This window comes from Falco biarmicus, chromosome 5 (genome assembly GCF_023638135.1).
Source record: "Falco biarmicus isolate bFalBia1 chromosome 5, bFalBia1.pri, whole genome shotgun sequence".
Classification (NCBI taxonomy): Eukaryota; Metazoa; Chordata; class Aves; order Falconiformes; family Falconidae; genus Falco; species Falco biarmicus.
In genome coordinates this window covers 35,532,237-35,549,004 of record NC_079292.1, presented here as the reverse complement: position 1 = coordinate 35,549,004, position 16,768 = coordinate 35,532,237, and the positions used below count along the sequence as shown (strand labels likewise).

At 36.3% G+C, this 16,768-nt stretch overlaps 1 protein-coding gene across 4 annotated transcripts in view; it reads left to right on the top strand.

The window, feature by feature from the left end:
* RAB3IP (RAB3A interacting protein) overlaps positions 1–16,768 on the top strand; it is a 34,105-nt gene that overhangs the window by 4,493 nt on the left and 12,844 nt on the right. For 2 of the 4 annotated variants that reach the window (XM_056340710.1, XM_056340712.1), the window contains exons 2-6: positions 3,814–4,089; positions 4,295–4,556; positions 11,648–11,743; positions 14,315–14,392; positions 14,753–14,956. In XM_056340710.1, the coding sequence (XP_056196685.1) occupies positions 3,814–4,089; positions 4,295–4,556; positions 11,648–11,743; positions 14,315–14,392; positions 14,753–14,956 (916 nt within the window). Of the gene's footprint in view, positions 1–3,813; positions 4,090–4,294; positions 4,557–11,647; positions 11,744–14,314; positions 14,393–14,752; positions 14,957–16,768 lie in introns of those variants that run through there. The other 2 variants (XM_056340711.1, XM_056340713.1) reach the window with 2 other exon arrangements.

The window sequence follows — 16,768 nt, the reverse complement described above, 5'->3', positions numbered from 1 at the left end:
ATTTTGTACATCATCCAAATTGCATACTATCAGCTAAGACAAAAATAATCACTTATTTGGTAGGCACTAATGCTATTCCAACCTTTCACCATGCGTTAATGTGGTAGGAAAAAGAATTAAGAAAATTCATGATTTTGTGTAATAAGTGTACTGCCCTGAAGTGTCAAGAGTATCAGCTTTTGTTCACAGTAACAGAATTACTACTAAAGAGTGCTGTGTCGACACTGTGGTTTTTTTAGACGCTGTCAGCTTAGCTCCTAGTAAAGCTCTCTGCTTACCATGTGCTTCGTGTTCCTTCACAGCAAGGCTGTTCATTGCTGCCTTAGTCAATATATGAACCCCCACCAAAGCCTTAAGCAAGTCTGTAATCTTTAGTGGCACTGAAATTCAATGTGCTTTTTCCTCCTCCTTTGTTTACCATTACTTTGAAGAGTTCTTTCCCAAAAGAGAGCTTTTATGTTTAGGACTGCCCAGCTTTTTGCATGTACCTATGGTTTCATTAATGCATAATGTGTTCAGCTGATGTCTTGGTAGGAACCTAGTGGTGTTGGCGAGTCTTGGAACCGAGATATTTAATATCGGCTTCTTTGTCTTGTATGGGTGGTGTACCCAGCTTCTGCCTGCTTGCTAAGTGAGAAGTGATGCTAGGAAAGAAAAAAAGTTGTGAATGGAAGGTGTTTTACACAGATGGTATGCTTACGAGTGCCCATTTGACAGGCTGTGGGGAAAGTTTAGCTGAGGGACTTTATTTTCAGCTCTTCCAGGAATAACTTGTATAACTTTTTTACTTACTGTATAGAAAGAGCTTGTTTTTTGATAATTGAGAAGTTATGCATGGATTTTTTATTTATAAGTGTCCCATGTCTGTTTAGGCTGAGATTGGTATTTAATGTATAAGTAGAGTGATAGTCTTGTAAATGAAATTTTGTAATCTTTTTGGGGTGTTTTCTTTTGTGGACAATTAAAAACTGCAGGATATAGGCAGGTTAGGTGGAAAAGCTGTTGGAAAAGAATTAAGTGTAATAATTTCTCATAGGAGTAGGAGCATGTAGGTAGGATAGATTTTTAATTTTTTTTTTATTAACATACTACTTTGCTTATTATAGATTGATGTGATGGTCCGTAGGTGGTGCTAGAAATGCATTTGAACATTTGGAAGATAGTAATCAGGCTTTTAATTTTTTTTTTCTGTGTGAGCCTGCATGACTTTCTGCACAACGTAGCTGAATTTGTATAAATTATCATAAAGGTATGGAATGATGCATCTCTGAGCCTGCTGCTTACTTGCGTACTTAAAGTATTTGCTCCAATTGCCCTTCTGTTTGTATAGAAATAGTAAAATACATTTAAAAACTGACAAATAAATTTTACCTGAACCTTTTTTTCTTGGAAATGGCTAAACAGTATTTTTTAAAAATCAGTTTTTGGGAAAAAAAAACCACAACAACCTTTCATAGAAAATTTCAGCCCAGTAGGGTACGCAGCTGAAAACGACAACTGCTACTGGTGGTTTTGGTACTATGGTACCACCATGGAACATAAGTGAGATTGTGGGTTTTCAGTGGAACTGGGATCATGTCTTTCAAACTTGAAATGGAAACTAGTCAACAGAGGGGAAGATGTGGCAGCAGAGTTGTTCCTGTTTTACTGTCAGCTGTGTTCTCAACCTTTGCTTCTGTTGGGTGGGTTTTGATGCACTTTCCTAGGTGCTGTAGGCATAGAAAAGGCAAGGCATCTAGGCAGCCTTTCTACATCCCTATTCAGAAGCCTGCATCTTCTGTCAATTGTGAAGACTGGGATCCAAAGAACTGGGAATGTGAGGAGACACCTTGGCAGTGTTGCCAATGTAGTAGTAGTATTTGGAATGGTTTACTTGGTGGTGGGAACAATGAAAGCAAATTTGTTTGTGTAGATGGGAGCCTGACTTTGAGACTGGTGAGATGGGTATTTTTTGGCTGGGTTGATGAGCTTTAAAGAATTGTTCCTGCAATTTTATTTTTTCAAGATGGCAGTATTTTAGCTTGTTAAATGTAAAACAATGGCATGTGGAAGTTGAGCTGTAGAGCTGAAAACACTTTTGAAATTTAACTTTGAAGAAATGTCTGTATCTCTGGTAGTCCCTCCATTTTAATTTGTTGACTCAACAGGCTTTATCATCATGTAGAGCATGTAATTATAATGCTTATAATAGTTAAGGAGAACTATAGGGAAAACAAGAATATTTTTCAGACTTGCTTAAACCCAAAAATAAGCTGTTAATCTGTGCGGTGTGGTAGAAAAGCTCCGAAGCACAAAACTGTGCCAGTGTTTTTCCTGTGTAAATCATGTCTGTGTGACTGCTGTTGATAGTTCAAAATAAAACAAACTTCTGCATAAAATTTTCTGGGAAAAAAAACAAACCCAAACCCATCCCTTTTCATTCATCTAAGGTCTTCATTGTTCCTGAAGTCTGGGCAGTTTCTTAAAGGTGGTTGACTTTTTTTTTTTTTTTGTGGGAGCAGTTAACAGGGGGAAATTAGTAACATATTCTTGCTGTCCGAACCAATTAATTTCTTCCATGTGTACCTCATAATGCAGTAAAGCAACTTGTTTAATACAGATGTATACATAGTACAATACTCAAGACTCAAAACAGTTTTGAACAATGTTCTTCGAGTTTAAGATAATCAAAAAGTATGATGTAACTGAAACATTAACTGCATGTGCTAATTTGGGGATTCCATTCTTGGTGTTTTCTGAAGTAGCCAGTGAACTGAATGTGCATGTAAGTTGATGGCATCATCTCTTCGTGGTTATGACCATTGTCTTTCTAGACCTTCTGTCTGTTATTTCACTTGTAAGATCCAAGCAGATTTCTCTGCAACATGCAATTATTTAATTTAGATGCTACACTTCTTTTTTGCCTGTTAAGTACCTCTGTGAAGCCTTAATTTTTGCTGTCCTTTATATAACACGGAAAACGTTGGATTTTTTTTTTCAGTGAATAATCACTGCTAAGTAATTCCCTCACAAATTTCTCTATACTACTCCTAATTTATAGTTTTGAATCATGCAAAGATTTTTGTGATCTCTGATAAACTGCTGAAAAACAGCTTTCTATTGGGGCTTGTAACATTCATGGGCTGTACTTGTTTTCTGTTGATACGAAAATGGAATTTAAAAAAAAATACTGTCAGTTAAATTGCCAATTCATAGTACACTTTTTACCTGTAATATATTTTTGGTATGATACTTATTCACAATTGTCATCATCACTTAATCATGTGGTGTATTAACACATCATACTTTGAGAGGTCTTATTGGCTAATTCCGTCATTTCAGTGCACTGTTACAAAATCAGATGTATGATTTAACCAAAACCACTATGGAATGTAATTTATTTAAAGGTTCACTGGTTTCTGTGTCCGCATTATGTGCTTCATTGAGATTGGAAGTGGAAGCTTTAGGCTTTTAATTTTTTTTTCCTTACTGGTTCCCAGGTCCCCCTCTCTTCCATGAATGTAATATATTTGTGTTTTGATACAGAACAGCTCTAGGCTATATTAAAGATTACTTTGTTTTATGATACTGAGCATGTTCTTGATTTCATCATCCTGTTTAGATGGGGAGTCAGCTATTAGATCTTCTGGACTCAACAGTCTGATCTGTGGAAAAAACTGTTTTGGTGCTTGAAGTATATGCTTTTGCAAGATTAGTCCACAGTTTCCATTATATCATAAAGTATTCTGAATGTATTTGAAGTAATTGAAATAGTTGTCTGTTATAATTAAATATTTCCTGTTTGCATTCTGATAATGTGATTATTTAATTCAGGTTTTCATATGATGAGGCTTTTATTATGGCCAGTGACCCCTTGGAAGGCTTTCATGAAGTGAACCTTGCTTCGCCTACTACACCAGATCTTCTCGGAGTAAACGAGCCAGGGACTCAGGAGCAAACTACCTCACCCAGTGTTATCTACCGACCACATCCTTCTGTTGTGTCCTCTACACCAATCCAACCCAATGCATTAAATGTTTCTGACCTTCCCACGCAACCTGTTTATTCATCTCCCAGACAGCTGAATTGTGGAGAAGTATCAGGTGTCAGGTAATATCTCAGTGTCTTTTTACTTAAGCAGTTGATGTTTGTTGCATATAAACTGTTGCTTTACTAAAGATATAATTTTAATATTACTTACAATGTTGTAATACTAAATTGTGTCTATAATGGTACATTCAACACCACTACTGCCATTTCTAAAATATTTCTTCTTAATGTATTATATAAATAAAAAATATATCTCTCTTTACAGCATCAATGTTACCGACGCAGTACTTTGTTCTACCTCTGGACCCCAGGGTGGGTCATTCAATCACAATAATTCCAGAAAGGAGAGCAATAACGTAGAGAGAGAGTTTTTGCAGGGTGCTACAGTAGCAGATGTTGCTGAAGGAAATGAAGATATTTTTGGGTTGAGTACAGACAGTTTATCTCACTTACGGAGCCCATCTGTACTGGAAGTAAGAGAAAAGGGCTATGAACGATTGAAAGAAGAACTTGCAAAAGCTCAGAGGGTAAGGCTTGTTGTCTTGTCTTCTCCTGCTTTTTCTCTCTTCAGAGTGGCTTTAATGTTTCAGAATGATAGATGAGCCAGAAAGTGCAGTCTGAGTCTACTAATTTCTTATAGAATTATTAAAATGTAATTATTTTATGTAAAGTCTTCTGAATGTGTGCAGTGCAAATGTCTTAGAATTATTCCTTGATAATGTTTTTTTCTAGTGCTGCTGCTACTTAAACATGGGAAGCTTTTGCTGCAATATCTGGTTAAACATGCTTTATCTCTTAAATGTATACCATTCCTTCATTCTGACATTTGAGAACAGGAGTAATTTTCTGTCATTCCATTGTTACCGTATAACTATTTATAGACACTGATTATATACCTTTTGAGTCTTTTTTCTCCTAGAGTATAAAATAGTAGTGTGCACCATGGAACATAGAAATGCTTTAGAACGGGGGTACTTGTGCTATTTTATAGGGAAATGCCTTCATAGGAAAGAAGCAGTAAAGATGTTACTGGTGTTCTTTAGTGTACTGTTACACCACACTTGAAATTGAATATGGATACCTTTGAAGACACTGTGGCTCAATTCATTAATATTTGTAAAGCGCTTTGTCTTGTTTGGATGGATGGTGCTATATAAATGCAAAGCTGTTATTTACCATTCTAACATCCCTCTGTGCTTAAACTTCCAAGTAGATTTTGTATGATTTGTAACTGTGCTCTTTCCTCTCCTCTACATGATTTCATTCTTGTTTAGATTGAAGCTCATTTATCTTGTGTTTGAACTTGTTTTCCTGTTTGTTACCTTTTGTTACCTCATCTTGTTGAATGTAGTCATCTTTTCTGTCACAGTTGCATTTGCCTCTGCTAATGTGAATCTTAAGTACGGATTGTGACATCACTTCTGTTGATTGTTTTATTGCTGAGTAGTTGCTTCCTTTGCTAATGTGTGTTTAATTAGCATTTGATCACTGAAAGGAAACATTAACCTGAGCTAAGTTTGAGGACCTTGCATGTGAATATATAATTCTAGCAACTAAACTTGGTACCTTAGAAAGTAAGAACAAATTGAAGTTTAAACTTTAGAAAAGCTCTTCCAGCTCCTGACAGTATATTAAAGTACAGCTAACATACTTGAAAACCACAGCTCGGATCTGCTACTGCTACCTTGGAATGATCTGAAAATCTTATTCCGGTGTATACCACTTTGTCTCGTAAAGATTGAAGTCTTTCCTGTTTCACTCTGAAATTTGTTAAGGTCATTTTGAAGGAAATTACATTAAGACTGCTAGGACATACTAACTGCATGGTTTGTATTTTCAAACCCTTTGGGTTGTCTTAACAAAAGCAATTCAGCACCAACTTGAGACTGTTGATATCAAAGTTCTTGCTAATTCTCAGTCCATCAGGTTGATTCTTACCAGTGTTATACTGGATGGGTAACTAACTCTGTCTGCTTGTCTTCCTGAACTTGCACTGTTTCAGAATTGCTCAGTAACACAGGAGTCCTGGCAGGAATCTTTACAGACTGTACAACAAAAAACCCTATTCCTTCTGTAATATCTACTTTCTGCCACTTCCTGTATGAGGACTGTTTTTTTTCTATCCCTAATTCATCTCTGATTGCTATTTTCCAAAAGTCATGCCTGTTCACATAGGGTTGTGCCCACTCTGTGATGTTCAGTATGTCATGCAGTCTTTAAACTTCCAAGTATTCCCTTTTTTTTGGTGAATATTCTGTTTAAAAATCTGTAGGGATATAATTAATAGGTAGTGCCTGTGTATAGCTGGTTGGTTTTTGCATAATGTTTTAAAACTCTCTAAGTATTTGCTTTTTATTAGGAACAGTGAGAAAAATGAGAATTACAATTTGCACTTGAATTTTGTGAGTTCATTGAGCCTAGAAGCCTTACAGACTGTCCTGGAGTGAACCAAGTAAACACACATTTGGATCTTGCTTTTTTTCATTTGTTTCAAACTTCTTACCCAAACTGTATGCTTTCTGTTGTAATATGCATTAAAGATTGGTTTGAATTTGTTGCCGTTGTGATTGGAAAGGGACCTAGAAAGGAGGTGGGAATTTTGAAGCTTTAGGGATCCACTGTCTATTTTTTCCATGTCTCTGCTTGGAGTGCAAGTTTTTTCTTAAAATGCTCTCAGGTTTTTATATTAGACAATATATGTATAGTGTGTAATTGTCTTGTATTTCTTAAGTCGACAGACTTCACTTCTTAACGAACAGCACTGCTGGCAAAATTGTTTAAAAAAATCTTTCAAAAATTTGTTTCTTGATAGAGGAAATTCACTCTACTTCAGTCTAAATTGGTTGCAGCATCAAATCATGTCATGAGATGGGGAGAAAGGTTGGGTAACAGCAGGGCAGCATTCTGTACTAATGGCGCATATAAGATTGGACATACTTTTGCCCTAAAATGCATCCTTAATTAAAATGGCATAGTTTTTTAATTCTTTATTGAGAACATTCAGGTAATTTTTCCTTATTTTTTTACGGAATTTCTGGCTGAATTCTGTAAAGCGGAGCTGAAGAGCCCTTGCCTTAGATGATCTGAACTTTACTCCTTGTTTTGCTACCCTTTTAAAGTAGCATCAGGAACATTGAGGAGCTGTTAAAAAGCTTCATGATTCAATGCCTGGGACCATATCTCCTCATGTCTATACATTTGCATTTTTTCTGCCATGTTTGGATTGAGCTGTGTCACCATGGTTACTGAAGGTAGATCAGCCACATGTAGATAACATCTGAGAGAATAGTGATGTTATTTTGTTATATGGTATTTCTTGATGTGCAAGCTTAGTCGAGTACTTGCAAAGGAATACCTTTTGTTTGCTTTTCATCTTAATTAACCAGCATGATGCATACATTTTGCATAGCTTGCTCGTAGTTTCTGAGCTGTGGCAGTTCGTAGTTGTGTTTTCCTTGAATTTTTGTGTCATTTGGCTCTGAAGTTATTTCCTCATCAATCAGACAGTCAATATAATGTCATCCATGACTGTAGAGGGAAATGTTTTTCTGTATTGATATGTTTTTTCTTGGAGTGTTGAAATTTTCAGCTGTCACTGATGGTTAGCCCCTTTCTCTGATAAAGAAAGAGCAGTCTACCACAGGTGCTGGTTGCAAATAGCAGTTTCATTTGAGAACAAATTCTGTGCTTCCTTCAGTCTTGAGGGTGAGAACTGTAGGCTTGTTGGTAACAAGTAAAACCATGTTTGACTTTTTGTGGTAGAGATCTGAATTATTGATACTTCCCTAGTAGAGTGAAATTGAGAGGTTTTTCCACAACAATCCAGTGATTCTTGTGAAAGAGGTGACAGTACAGAATGTGGTATTGTAAATTTCAATGCAGTTTTAAGAACCTGATTCTCAGATCTAGATTTTTCTTCTAAAGCCTTCAGTTTCTGTATGCATTCTTAATCTCGGAAGCAGAGTGTTACAGTTTGATCTCTTCAGATCTTGTGTGTTGATAAAGGATTTTAAGTAGATTTTTTTTGTTTGTTCCATTGTTCTGCCTGTGTCATCAAAGAATCCAATGTAACAGAGCCTACTGCCATTGTTATTGTGTTTCTGCGCAGCAGAATAATGCTGGCAGTTAAGTCTCTGTTTCCACAGTAAACCATGACATTTTAAAACTCTGCATGGATTAATGAGTAAATAGATTCATAATAGCTACCTAGGAATTCTGGTAGTACCATACAGTACATTCATAATTTTAAAATTTCTGTTGTTTTTTGCTTATAAGGTAACAAACAATAAAAATGGGGATGCTCCAGAATAACTTGCCATCCCAGAACTCTCTGCTGAAGAGTATGCTTTCAAGTTTTTGAAAAATAAAATTACATTGAATTTTAAGGCCGTTGGCTTGTTATTGTTAAAGATGGGTTGATTCTCTGAAGGTGTTTTAGCAGTTCCTTGCTGTCTTTGAGTGATGGAAATTTTCAGTTTCCACACCTCTGACTGATGCTGTTGTAGTATATCATAGGCATAAAAATTTTCTTAGGCAAGTAGAAGACTACATGCAAGCAAAACAGAAGCATCTTCACCCACACCACAAGATGGTAATTCAATAGCTTGTGAAATGCTCTTTTCCCTGAAAAGATATTCTGATCCTTCTTGCATGTTAAACACCCTTGTAAATGTGGTTGCAATGGACTAATTTTTATGTAGCTTGTTTAACTTTGATGCTCAGTAAAGACCAGTCAAATAGAAATGTATTCTAATAGAAGTTCAAGCTTTTTTGACAACTCCAGAAGTCAGCAGTATCCCATGGTTCTGATTTTAGGTGCTATGTGTAGAAAAAATCTTCGTTCTTTCTTTGGTCTTCCACATCTTGTTCTGACTTGGTTAAATTGTTGAACTAGATGCAGGATGACTTTTTTTTTCTATGATTTAAAGTATGAATGATTCTGAAGCAGTAATTTGCATTCTTTATCTCACTGATTCTTTCTAAAGGCCCACTTATGTAGTCTGTTAAGATCTAAGTGAAAAAAGCAATAATACAAGTCTTTGATGTAAGATTATATTTTTAAAAACTTTCAGGGTTTTTCCATGCAAGTTATGTTTTTTTATCACCTACTTCAGTAACTGTGTGTAGTGCTATATGATAGCTCATCTTCTCCATGTAGTTACTTTTTCAGAATGGTAATATGGGAAGGACTGCAGCATGGGTGGTTAGTCTAGCACACACAGTTGTCTTTCTGCCTCTGTGTTGCGTGTGGCTGGGAGGTCTCCAGTAATGCCTTTAAGACACAGGCAGTAGTAACATTTCTAATGACTGCTAAGCCTTTTACTTTGGTCACTCTTTACCTCTGGCCTGCTTAAAAAAACTGAGCTATTAAACTTGCTTGGCAAAATAACGTGTTATATTGTGCTCTTCCTGAATCATGTCATGGAAACTTGGCCAGTGTTTGACAAATCTAGCTAAGCAGCCATGCATAGTAGACTGCCTGGTGTTGTCTCCTCTTTGTTTACGTTAAGTAGCTTTACTTGTCTGCCTAAATTTTAATTGCTCCCCCCCCCCCCCCCCCCCCCCCCCATCTTTCCACTTGCAGGCAAAACTGTAACCATTCTGCTTAATAGTGTATTGATAGTAGTGGCACAAAAGCAACCTGGGGTAGTTCTACCTTCATTGTGGGTTTGATAACTCTTGACCTGAATGTTAATATAGCCTCCTTTTAAGATGGATTAATGTGTATGTAGCACTTTCCTTATAAATCAGTGAAGTAAACCCAAGAAATCTATTGATGTATTTTCTGCATTTATAGGAACATAGGAAGCTTGAGCTTTAAGCATTTTGCATCAGAATCTTTAATTTCCATATTAAGAACCATACTTTATATGGGAGATACTTTAAACAAACACAAAATTAATTAAGTTTTGTTTCCCTATTTTTTTTTAATTTTTTTTCCTAGTATTTTTCCCCCTTTGGCTTTTTGTATTCCTTTTTCCTTTTCTTTACTCCATCTGTAGCTATTTTCTTGCCTTTTTTTTTTTTTTTAATTGAAAGTGAGAGGTCACTGCAGAATAGTAGCTAGTATGTAAGAACTGAGAAATACCATGTTTGGAAAAAACCCCTTATTAAAGTGGTACCTTTCAAAATAGTTAAAAGGTTGCATATGGAAAGCAAAAAATCAAAATAGCAAGCAGACAGACTAAAAATCAATCAAAATATCTATAGTTAAAAGAAGGGAGAAATAATGCCTTTGATACTAAATGAGTCTAGAACAGTCCTTAAATGCTTGCTAAATTCAGGAGTTGGAGACAAATAGAACCCTTCATCTTAGAGGAAAATCTATTGATGGTTTCACTGCAGAAATTGAGAGCAAGACCTAGTGTTGGCATGCTACAAGGCAAGATGTAGTTTTCCACATCATTATGAACAACTTTAATCATGAAGATTTTGGGAGAAATACTAACCACCTCCCAGAAACACATGGGAAGTGGCCATCTGGGTCTTTTGATGACTCTAGTGACTGGCCTCCCAGAGTTTTCTGAATGCAGCTGTTTTCTTTACTGTTTTCTGGAGCTTTTCAAAGCAAAGTGTTGCTAGATTCTATTTGGAGCCTTTAATGTGTCAGTGACAGGCCTAGGTCCTGTATTTCAAGAGCTAGCTTGGCAAGGGGGAAAAGAGGAGGAAGAACTAGATGGGGATGGAGTGGAGTTATGTCGGAAAAAATGCTTGAAACGTCAGAATGGGTTGTCTGCTGCTTTTCTTTCCCTTACTTTTTCGCTTTATCCTTCTGTCTTGCAAGAGATTCCAGGGTGTAATGGTTGGGGAAGGGGAGAAGAACTCCTCTTTCAAATTCTTTGTTGAACTTTTGGTACCCCTCTGCAAATTACCCCACTTTTCCCTCAGACTTGGGACAGATGAAATTGGGCATGTGTAACCCTTATATGGCCAAATCTGTGTTAAAATCTTACTGTAAAAGTGGTATGGTCAAGACGACTTTGCTTAAATTCTAGCGGTGTAGGTGAATAGCATTTTGAATTTCATTAAGTTGCTTTGATTTATGTATCTGCATAAACAAGAGCAAGGATATAGTTAGAATATGATTTTGGAGTTGTATTAGTTACAAGGAGATATGCAGGAGACTATAGTAAAATGTTTCAAGATTCTTTTAGAATTGGGGATTGTCTAGAGACAAAGCTTTTTGATACTTTTTTTTTTTTTTTTTAAAGGATTGCTTTCTTTAAGTGTCTTAAGGAATGGGTAAACAGAACTGGTATTCTGTCTGTCCCAATAATTAATTTGATCTATATTTGAAGTGTCTTTAGTCTTCTATACTTTCAGGAAAAAAAGCTTTTTTTACTTTGGAGTATTTTGGAAATGCTGATGTCTAGTTTAGAGATACTTCAGATTGGCCTGGCATATTTCTGCATAGCAGGAAAAAATAGCTATGTGTGTACAGAAATAATTTAATTGCTTTTAGTGTTAAGATTAATATTTTGAAAGGCTTTGCTTAGCAAAGGTTTTATGTTCCTTTGGTTTCTTTTTTTTCTTTTTCTCCTCCCTCTCTGTGGTATTAGCTTTAAAAGGCCAAATTACTACTCTTAAGTCAGAATGAATAACTTTCAATTTTCCATAGGAGCTGAAGTTAAAAGATGAAGAATGTGAAAGGCTTTCTAAAGTGCGAGATCAACTTGGACAGGAATTGGAAGAACTTACAGCTAGTCTGTTTGAGGTTTGTTGGAGTCTTCGATGTGATATACTTAAAGGAAGCTGAGCCAGATGTTTATGTAGAATCAGTGTATTGTATGCTGATTTTTTTTTTTTTTTTTTTTTTTGCAATAAGCTTATAAAGGGATTTGTGTCCTGAAGACCTGGGTGTGTTGAAGTAGAGGCTTAAGAGCAAGCAGTAGATTTTTACTGAGATTAAAGAGACGTTGTTGAGCCTGTCAATCTGCCTAGACATAAATCGAAGAAAATAAGGAAAATATATCAGAAAGCTTAAAACTATTTGGGTTTTTTTTTTGGCATAACTATTCTGAGACAGCTTCTCTGTCTGACAACAAGGCTATCTAGATAAGAGCTAAATTTGGGGTTGCCATGGTGACTAAAAAAATAACGTAGCTCCAGATCAATGGAGGTAGCAAGTGTATAACTTAACCATGCCTTCAGCTTTTGAATTTTGCGTCTGGCAGCATGCTACTCCTGCAAACTTGAAAAGAAACGTTAATACTGAGTGATTCACCAGGGTGGCACCTGGTTGCCAAGTGAGGAGCCTGAACTTTACGTGGGATCTTTTCATTTGAGAAAAAGTCAGTAGTGCCAGAAAAGATTGTGAACTTGTGTTACACAGGAAAAAAAAATTCTTAAATCCATACTTGAAGCAGTATCAGTTCTTGTTTTATCACAGGAGTATATATAGGAATGCCTAGGGGCTAAACTGTGATACCTATAACCATCAGTATAAATTTCATAATCCAGAGATTATTTATGTGTTTACAGAATCATAAGTATTGGTTTTCAGCATATGCATAAAGATACAACATTAGGTATGTTTTAGAGGCAGTATTTAAACCTATGATGTATTGGTATAGAAGTGCTATTAAAACCTTGAAAGTGCTGACATTCAAAAATCAAATTACAAACTACTCTGTGGGTTGGCAACACATTTTATTTCATCATCCTGGTAGGGCAAAGTTACTTCAAATACAAAGCAGTTCATGTGCGTAGAGAATAAATGGGAGGCTGGAAAGGTACTTTTCAGCATAAATACTTGTGTATGTTGGGGGGAGGAAGAAAATGTTGGGCAGGTATTTTAATTGTAGAGGAATAAAAATAAAATTATCAGTGAGATTTTATATTAATTCCACTTCTTCATAACTTAGCTTTAACATATGATACATTGTTCTATGTTTGCAATATAGTGTATTAGTAATAATGTTTGAGTTTTAATTATTCAGAACTGTTGTGGGCATGTCACTTGAATTTTCTTTTGTGATTTGATTTCACTAAGAAGCCTAACAAAACATAGTGTTGAGGTTTCTTGATTTTTGCGCTGGGATCTGCAGCACTTGAATTCACCTTCTATTCTGAATCCCACTAATTTCAGTGACCTTGTAAGTGGATATGCTAGAGCTTATATTAATGCATCCCAGTGGAGGATCAAGGCTTCTTTTGCACAGCTGGGTGTTACATTATTATACTGTAACAGCACTGTAACATGCTTTGCTTTCAAAGGTGCATCACTTAAGCAGAAACTGCATGGTCAATGTTAAATGTATTTGTACACATTGTATAAATGTGTATGTTGCCATTCCTGCATGTGTCTGTTGTTACTTAAGAGAATTTTACAAACTCATATTATACAGCTGTGTTGTATGCCAGTGGGAGCCAGATCTTTTGGTATGATGATGTATGAACTTTTTTGTTTTATTTATATAGCGTCCAGATATATGCTAGGCGCTTTACAGATATGATAAGGATCCTATCCCAAGTAATTTAGTTGGTGGCCCTGATCTTTCAATCTTTGTTGCCTTCAGTAAGTATCAAGTAAGAACAGTAATATGATCACAGGCGCAAATTGCTGGATCAGAACCTAAACAAATACATTATGCAGACAAAAGGCTTAGAGGTATGAGGTAAAAGGATGTTTAAAAAATCCCCAGCCCTTTTATACTTTCTTCTTTATTGGCTCAGCCTTGTTTCTTTACTTGGATTGTTTTTAGTGCTTTTTCTGTTCTGCTTAAGAAACACTTACTAATCCACAAACTATTTTTAAGCTGTTGCTTTGTCTGTTTTATTGATGGTAAGGATTCAGACTTCATAGTTGTTTGACTGGTTCCTTCATGCAGAAATTTAGTTGACTAAAACTGGTTATTCTGGCTAGAAGGGAGAAGTTCTTATGAATGTGCTACTGTGCCCATGTTGCTTTGTTGCTATTGGTTGAGCCTTTATCTTGGGGGTCGAGGAACTTGACTTGTCAGCCACCGAAGCCTGACAGGAGCCTGGCGTTCATGACAGGTATTGTTCCTACTGGAGGGAGGTGGGTGGAGTTGCTGAATTTCTGAGTCTGGGCTGAGGATCAAGGAGAAGAAACTTGGTGGGCCAATGATGAAATCCAAGTGATAGATTTGTAGGTAATTTTTGGTATGTAACTACTTAATTTCAGACTGTTGCACAAGTTACTAGTAACAAATAGTCTCTGTGAAGCAAAAGTATGTCCTTAGCTTTTTGTTGTTGGTTGGTTTTTTTACTGGCTTTTGTAAATTTGTGTGAAGCATTTATGCTAGCTAAACATTTTTTATAGGAAGCACACAAAATGGTTAAAGAAGCTAATGTCAAACAAGCTGCAGCAGAAAAACAGTTAAAAGAAGCACAAGGAAAGGTGAGTTTTTTTCCCATTTGCTTGCTTTGTCTTTTCACGTGGTTATAAATCTAAAGTGTGACTCATAAAGGTGTAAATAGAGCATTACCTGGATACATTATGAAAATACATACTAAGCTGTTCTGTGTCACCTTCACATTCTTAGCTAACACCTATGGACACAGCTGGTGTTTCAGCATCATACCAGATAGCTAGCATGGGTGCATAGGAAGCCAGTGTTACTGCAGTATGCAATTGCATAGGCATGTGTATGTTAGTACTGTTGGAAGATGAAGTCTTGATTTGAACCGAGATAACTGGAAACTTTGTTAAATGATTTAACATATTTGTATGTTACTTTTTTTTTCTTCCTCCCTCAAGATTGATGTCCTCCAGGCTGAAGTAGCGGCACTGAAAACACTAGTACTGTCTACTTCACCAACATCTCCAACTAAGGAGTTTCAGTCTAGTGGAAAAACTCCTTTTAAGAAAGGCCATGCAAGAAACAAGAGTACAAGTAGTGCTATGGGTGGCAGTCATCAGGACCTTACCATGATGCAGCCAATTGTAAAAGACTGTAAAGAGGTAACAGGACAAGGATTGCCCTCTTCTTGTTGATAAGCTGGCTTTGTTGTTTTGTTTTACTCCCAGTAAATCTGTTGTATGTTAAATCTTCGTGTCATACTGACTGTTTTGGAGATGTTTTCCATTAGTGGAAGAAAATTTTTCTTACATACCAATAGGTGATGATTGTTTACCTTTAAATCATTAAGGCAATATGAGATAAGATTTGAAATATTGGAATTAATAATTTAAAGATTGAAATTAAAAAAAAACAACCCACCAACAAAAATACAATATAACTGAATGATAAGTCCTGATGGATTTTTACAAAGTTCATCACTGAAAGTTTATAAACTTTATTAAATGTTTCATAAGCTGTCATAGAAAAGAGGAAGAGTAATTTTATAGATCCATAATGGGTGAAAGAGGCCAGGGAAGAGGTGGAATCAATGATATACTAGAGAACAGAAGGAGAGTTACCACTGGAGTCCCAGAGGGGCCTGTGATATTTTTTTATTTTATTTTAAATCTACTCCTGTAACTGAAAATGGGGAAATAATGAGGTGGCAAGTTGGTGCTGGAGTGCTTTGAATGGTAGTAGAAAAAAGTGACTGAAGAGTTGAGAAGGGTCTTATGATACTGAGTGGTTAGTAGAACAGCAGGTGAAATGCAAAATCAATAAATGAGAAATGAGGCATCTAAGGAAAAAATGTAACTCTAGCAAGCATGCAGTTGTGGACTTAAAAACAAGGACATTGTGCTGGGAAGAAAAAGTACTTGTGGACACCACCTCAGTGCTCAGTGATGGTCAAAGACACAGAGCTTTAGGAGTTGTGAGGAAAGAAGTAAATAGCAAAAGGAGCAGCTTTATACTGCTGTATAAACATCTAGTAAATGTGTGTGTCTATGCATGCAGCTGTATCTTCATCTCAGAAGGAATGTAATGAAAGTACAAGGAGTATGACATAGATGGTCAAACCTATGGGAAGTATTTCTGTGTAGAAAGATGCACTTGAGGTAGAATAAAAATCTATACAGTCACAGGTGACATGTGGAAGACGAATGGTGAACAAATACTAATGATTTCTTGTAATAAGGAGACTCTAGAAGCTAAAGGGAAAATCATTTTCAGTTGGTACATAATCAGACTTTACCACTCATTGTCATGAGGTAGCAAGATTAAAAACACAAATGTGTTCAAAATGTAGTTATACAAAGTGACAAAAGAAAAGCCTGTTCTATCTGTCTTCTATATACCTTGACATTTGGCTTAGGAAGCTTCTTCACAGATTGCTAGAAGTTAGGAGACAGTAAAATGAAGATACCTCACTGTTTTTTTTCTCGTACTGCTCTGCAGCCAGCTCTGTGACTGCTAGCCGTTGTCAGAGGGGTAACAGGCTAACTAGATCTTTAATGTGATTCACAGTGGCCATTTTAATACTTTGTTTTGCCAGTCATTATTGAGTGCATTTGTACTATACACCTTTTTACTATGAATCTAGAAAATAAAGCCATTTCCCAGTTTGTTTTATACTCAGGCTTTCAGAGAAAAAAAAAAGCTTTACATCCTGCATGCCCACTTTCAGTGGCATCCAGAATGTTTTCCTTATTAAAATTGAATCCTTGTTGCCCTTCAGAAAAGGGGAGAGCTGGGATGCAATCCAATTACTTCATAAGCACCACACTGATGTCATGACTCAATGAAATTTTGAAGTGTTGGGCAAGGGTGAGAGAGGGGAGAAATGTGTTTTGCCTCAATTTCTTGTAGAGAGGTGGTGAATGTGAAGGACATGATGCAGAAGGTCCAGTCTGTCTGCCACTTCTAGTTCAGTC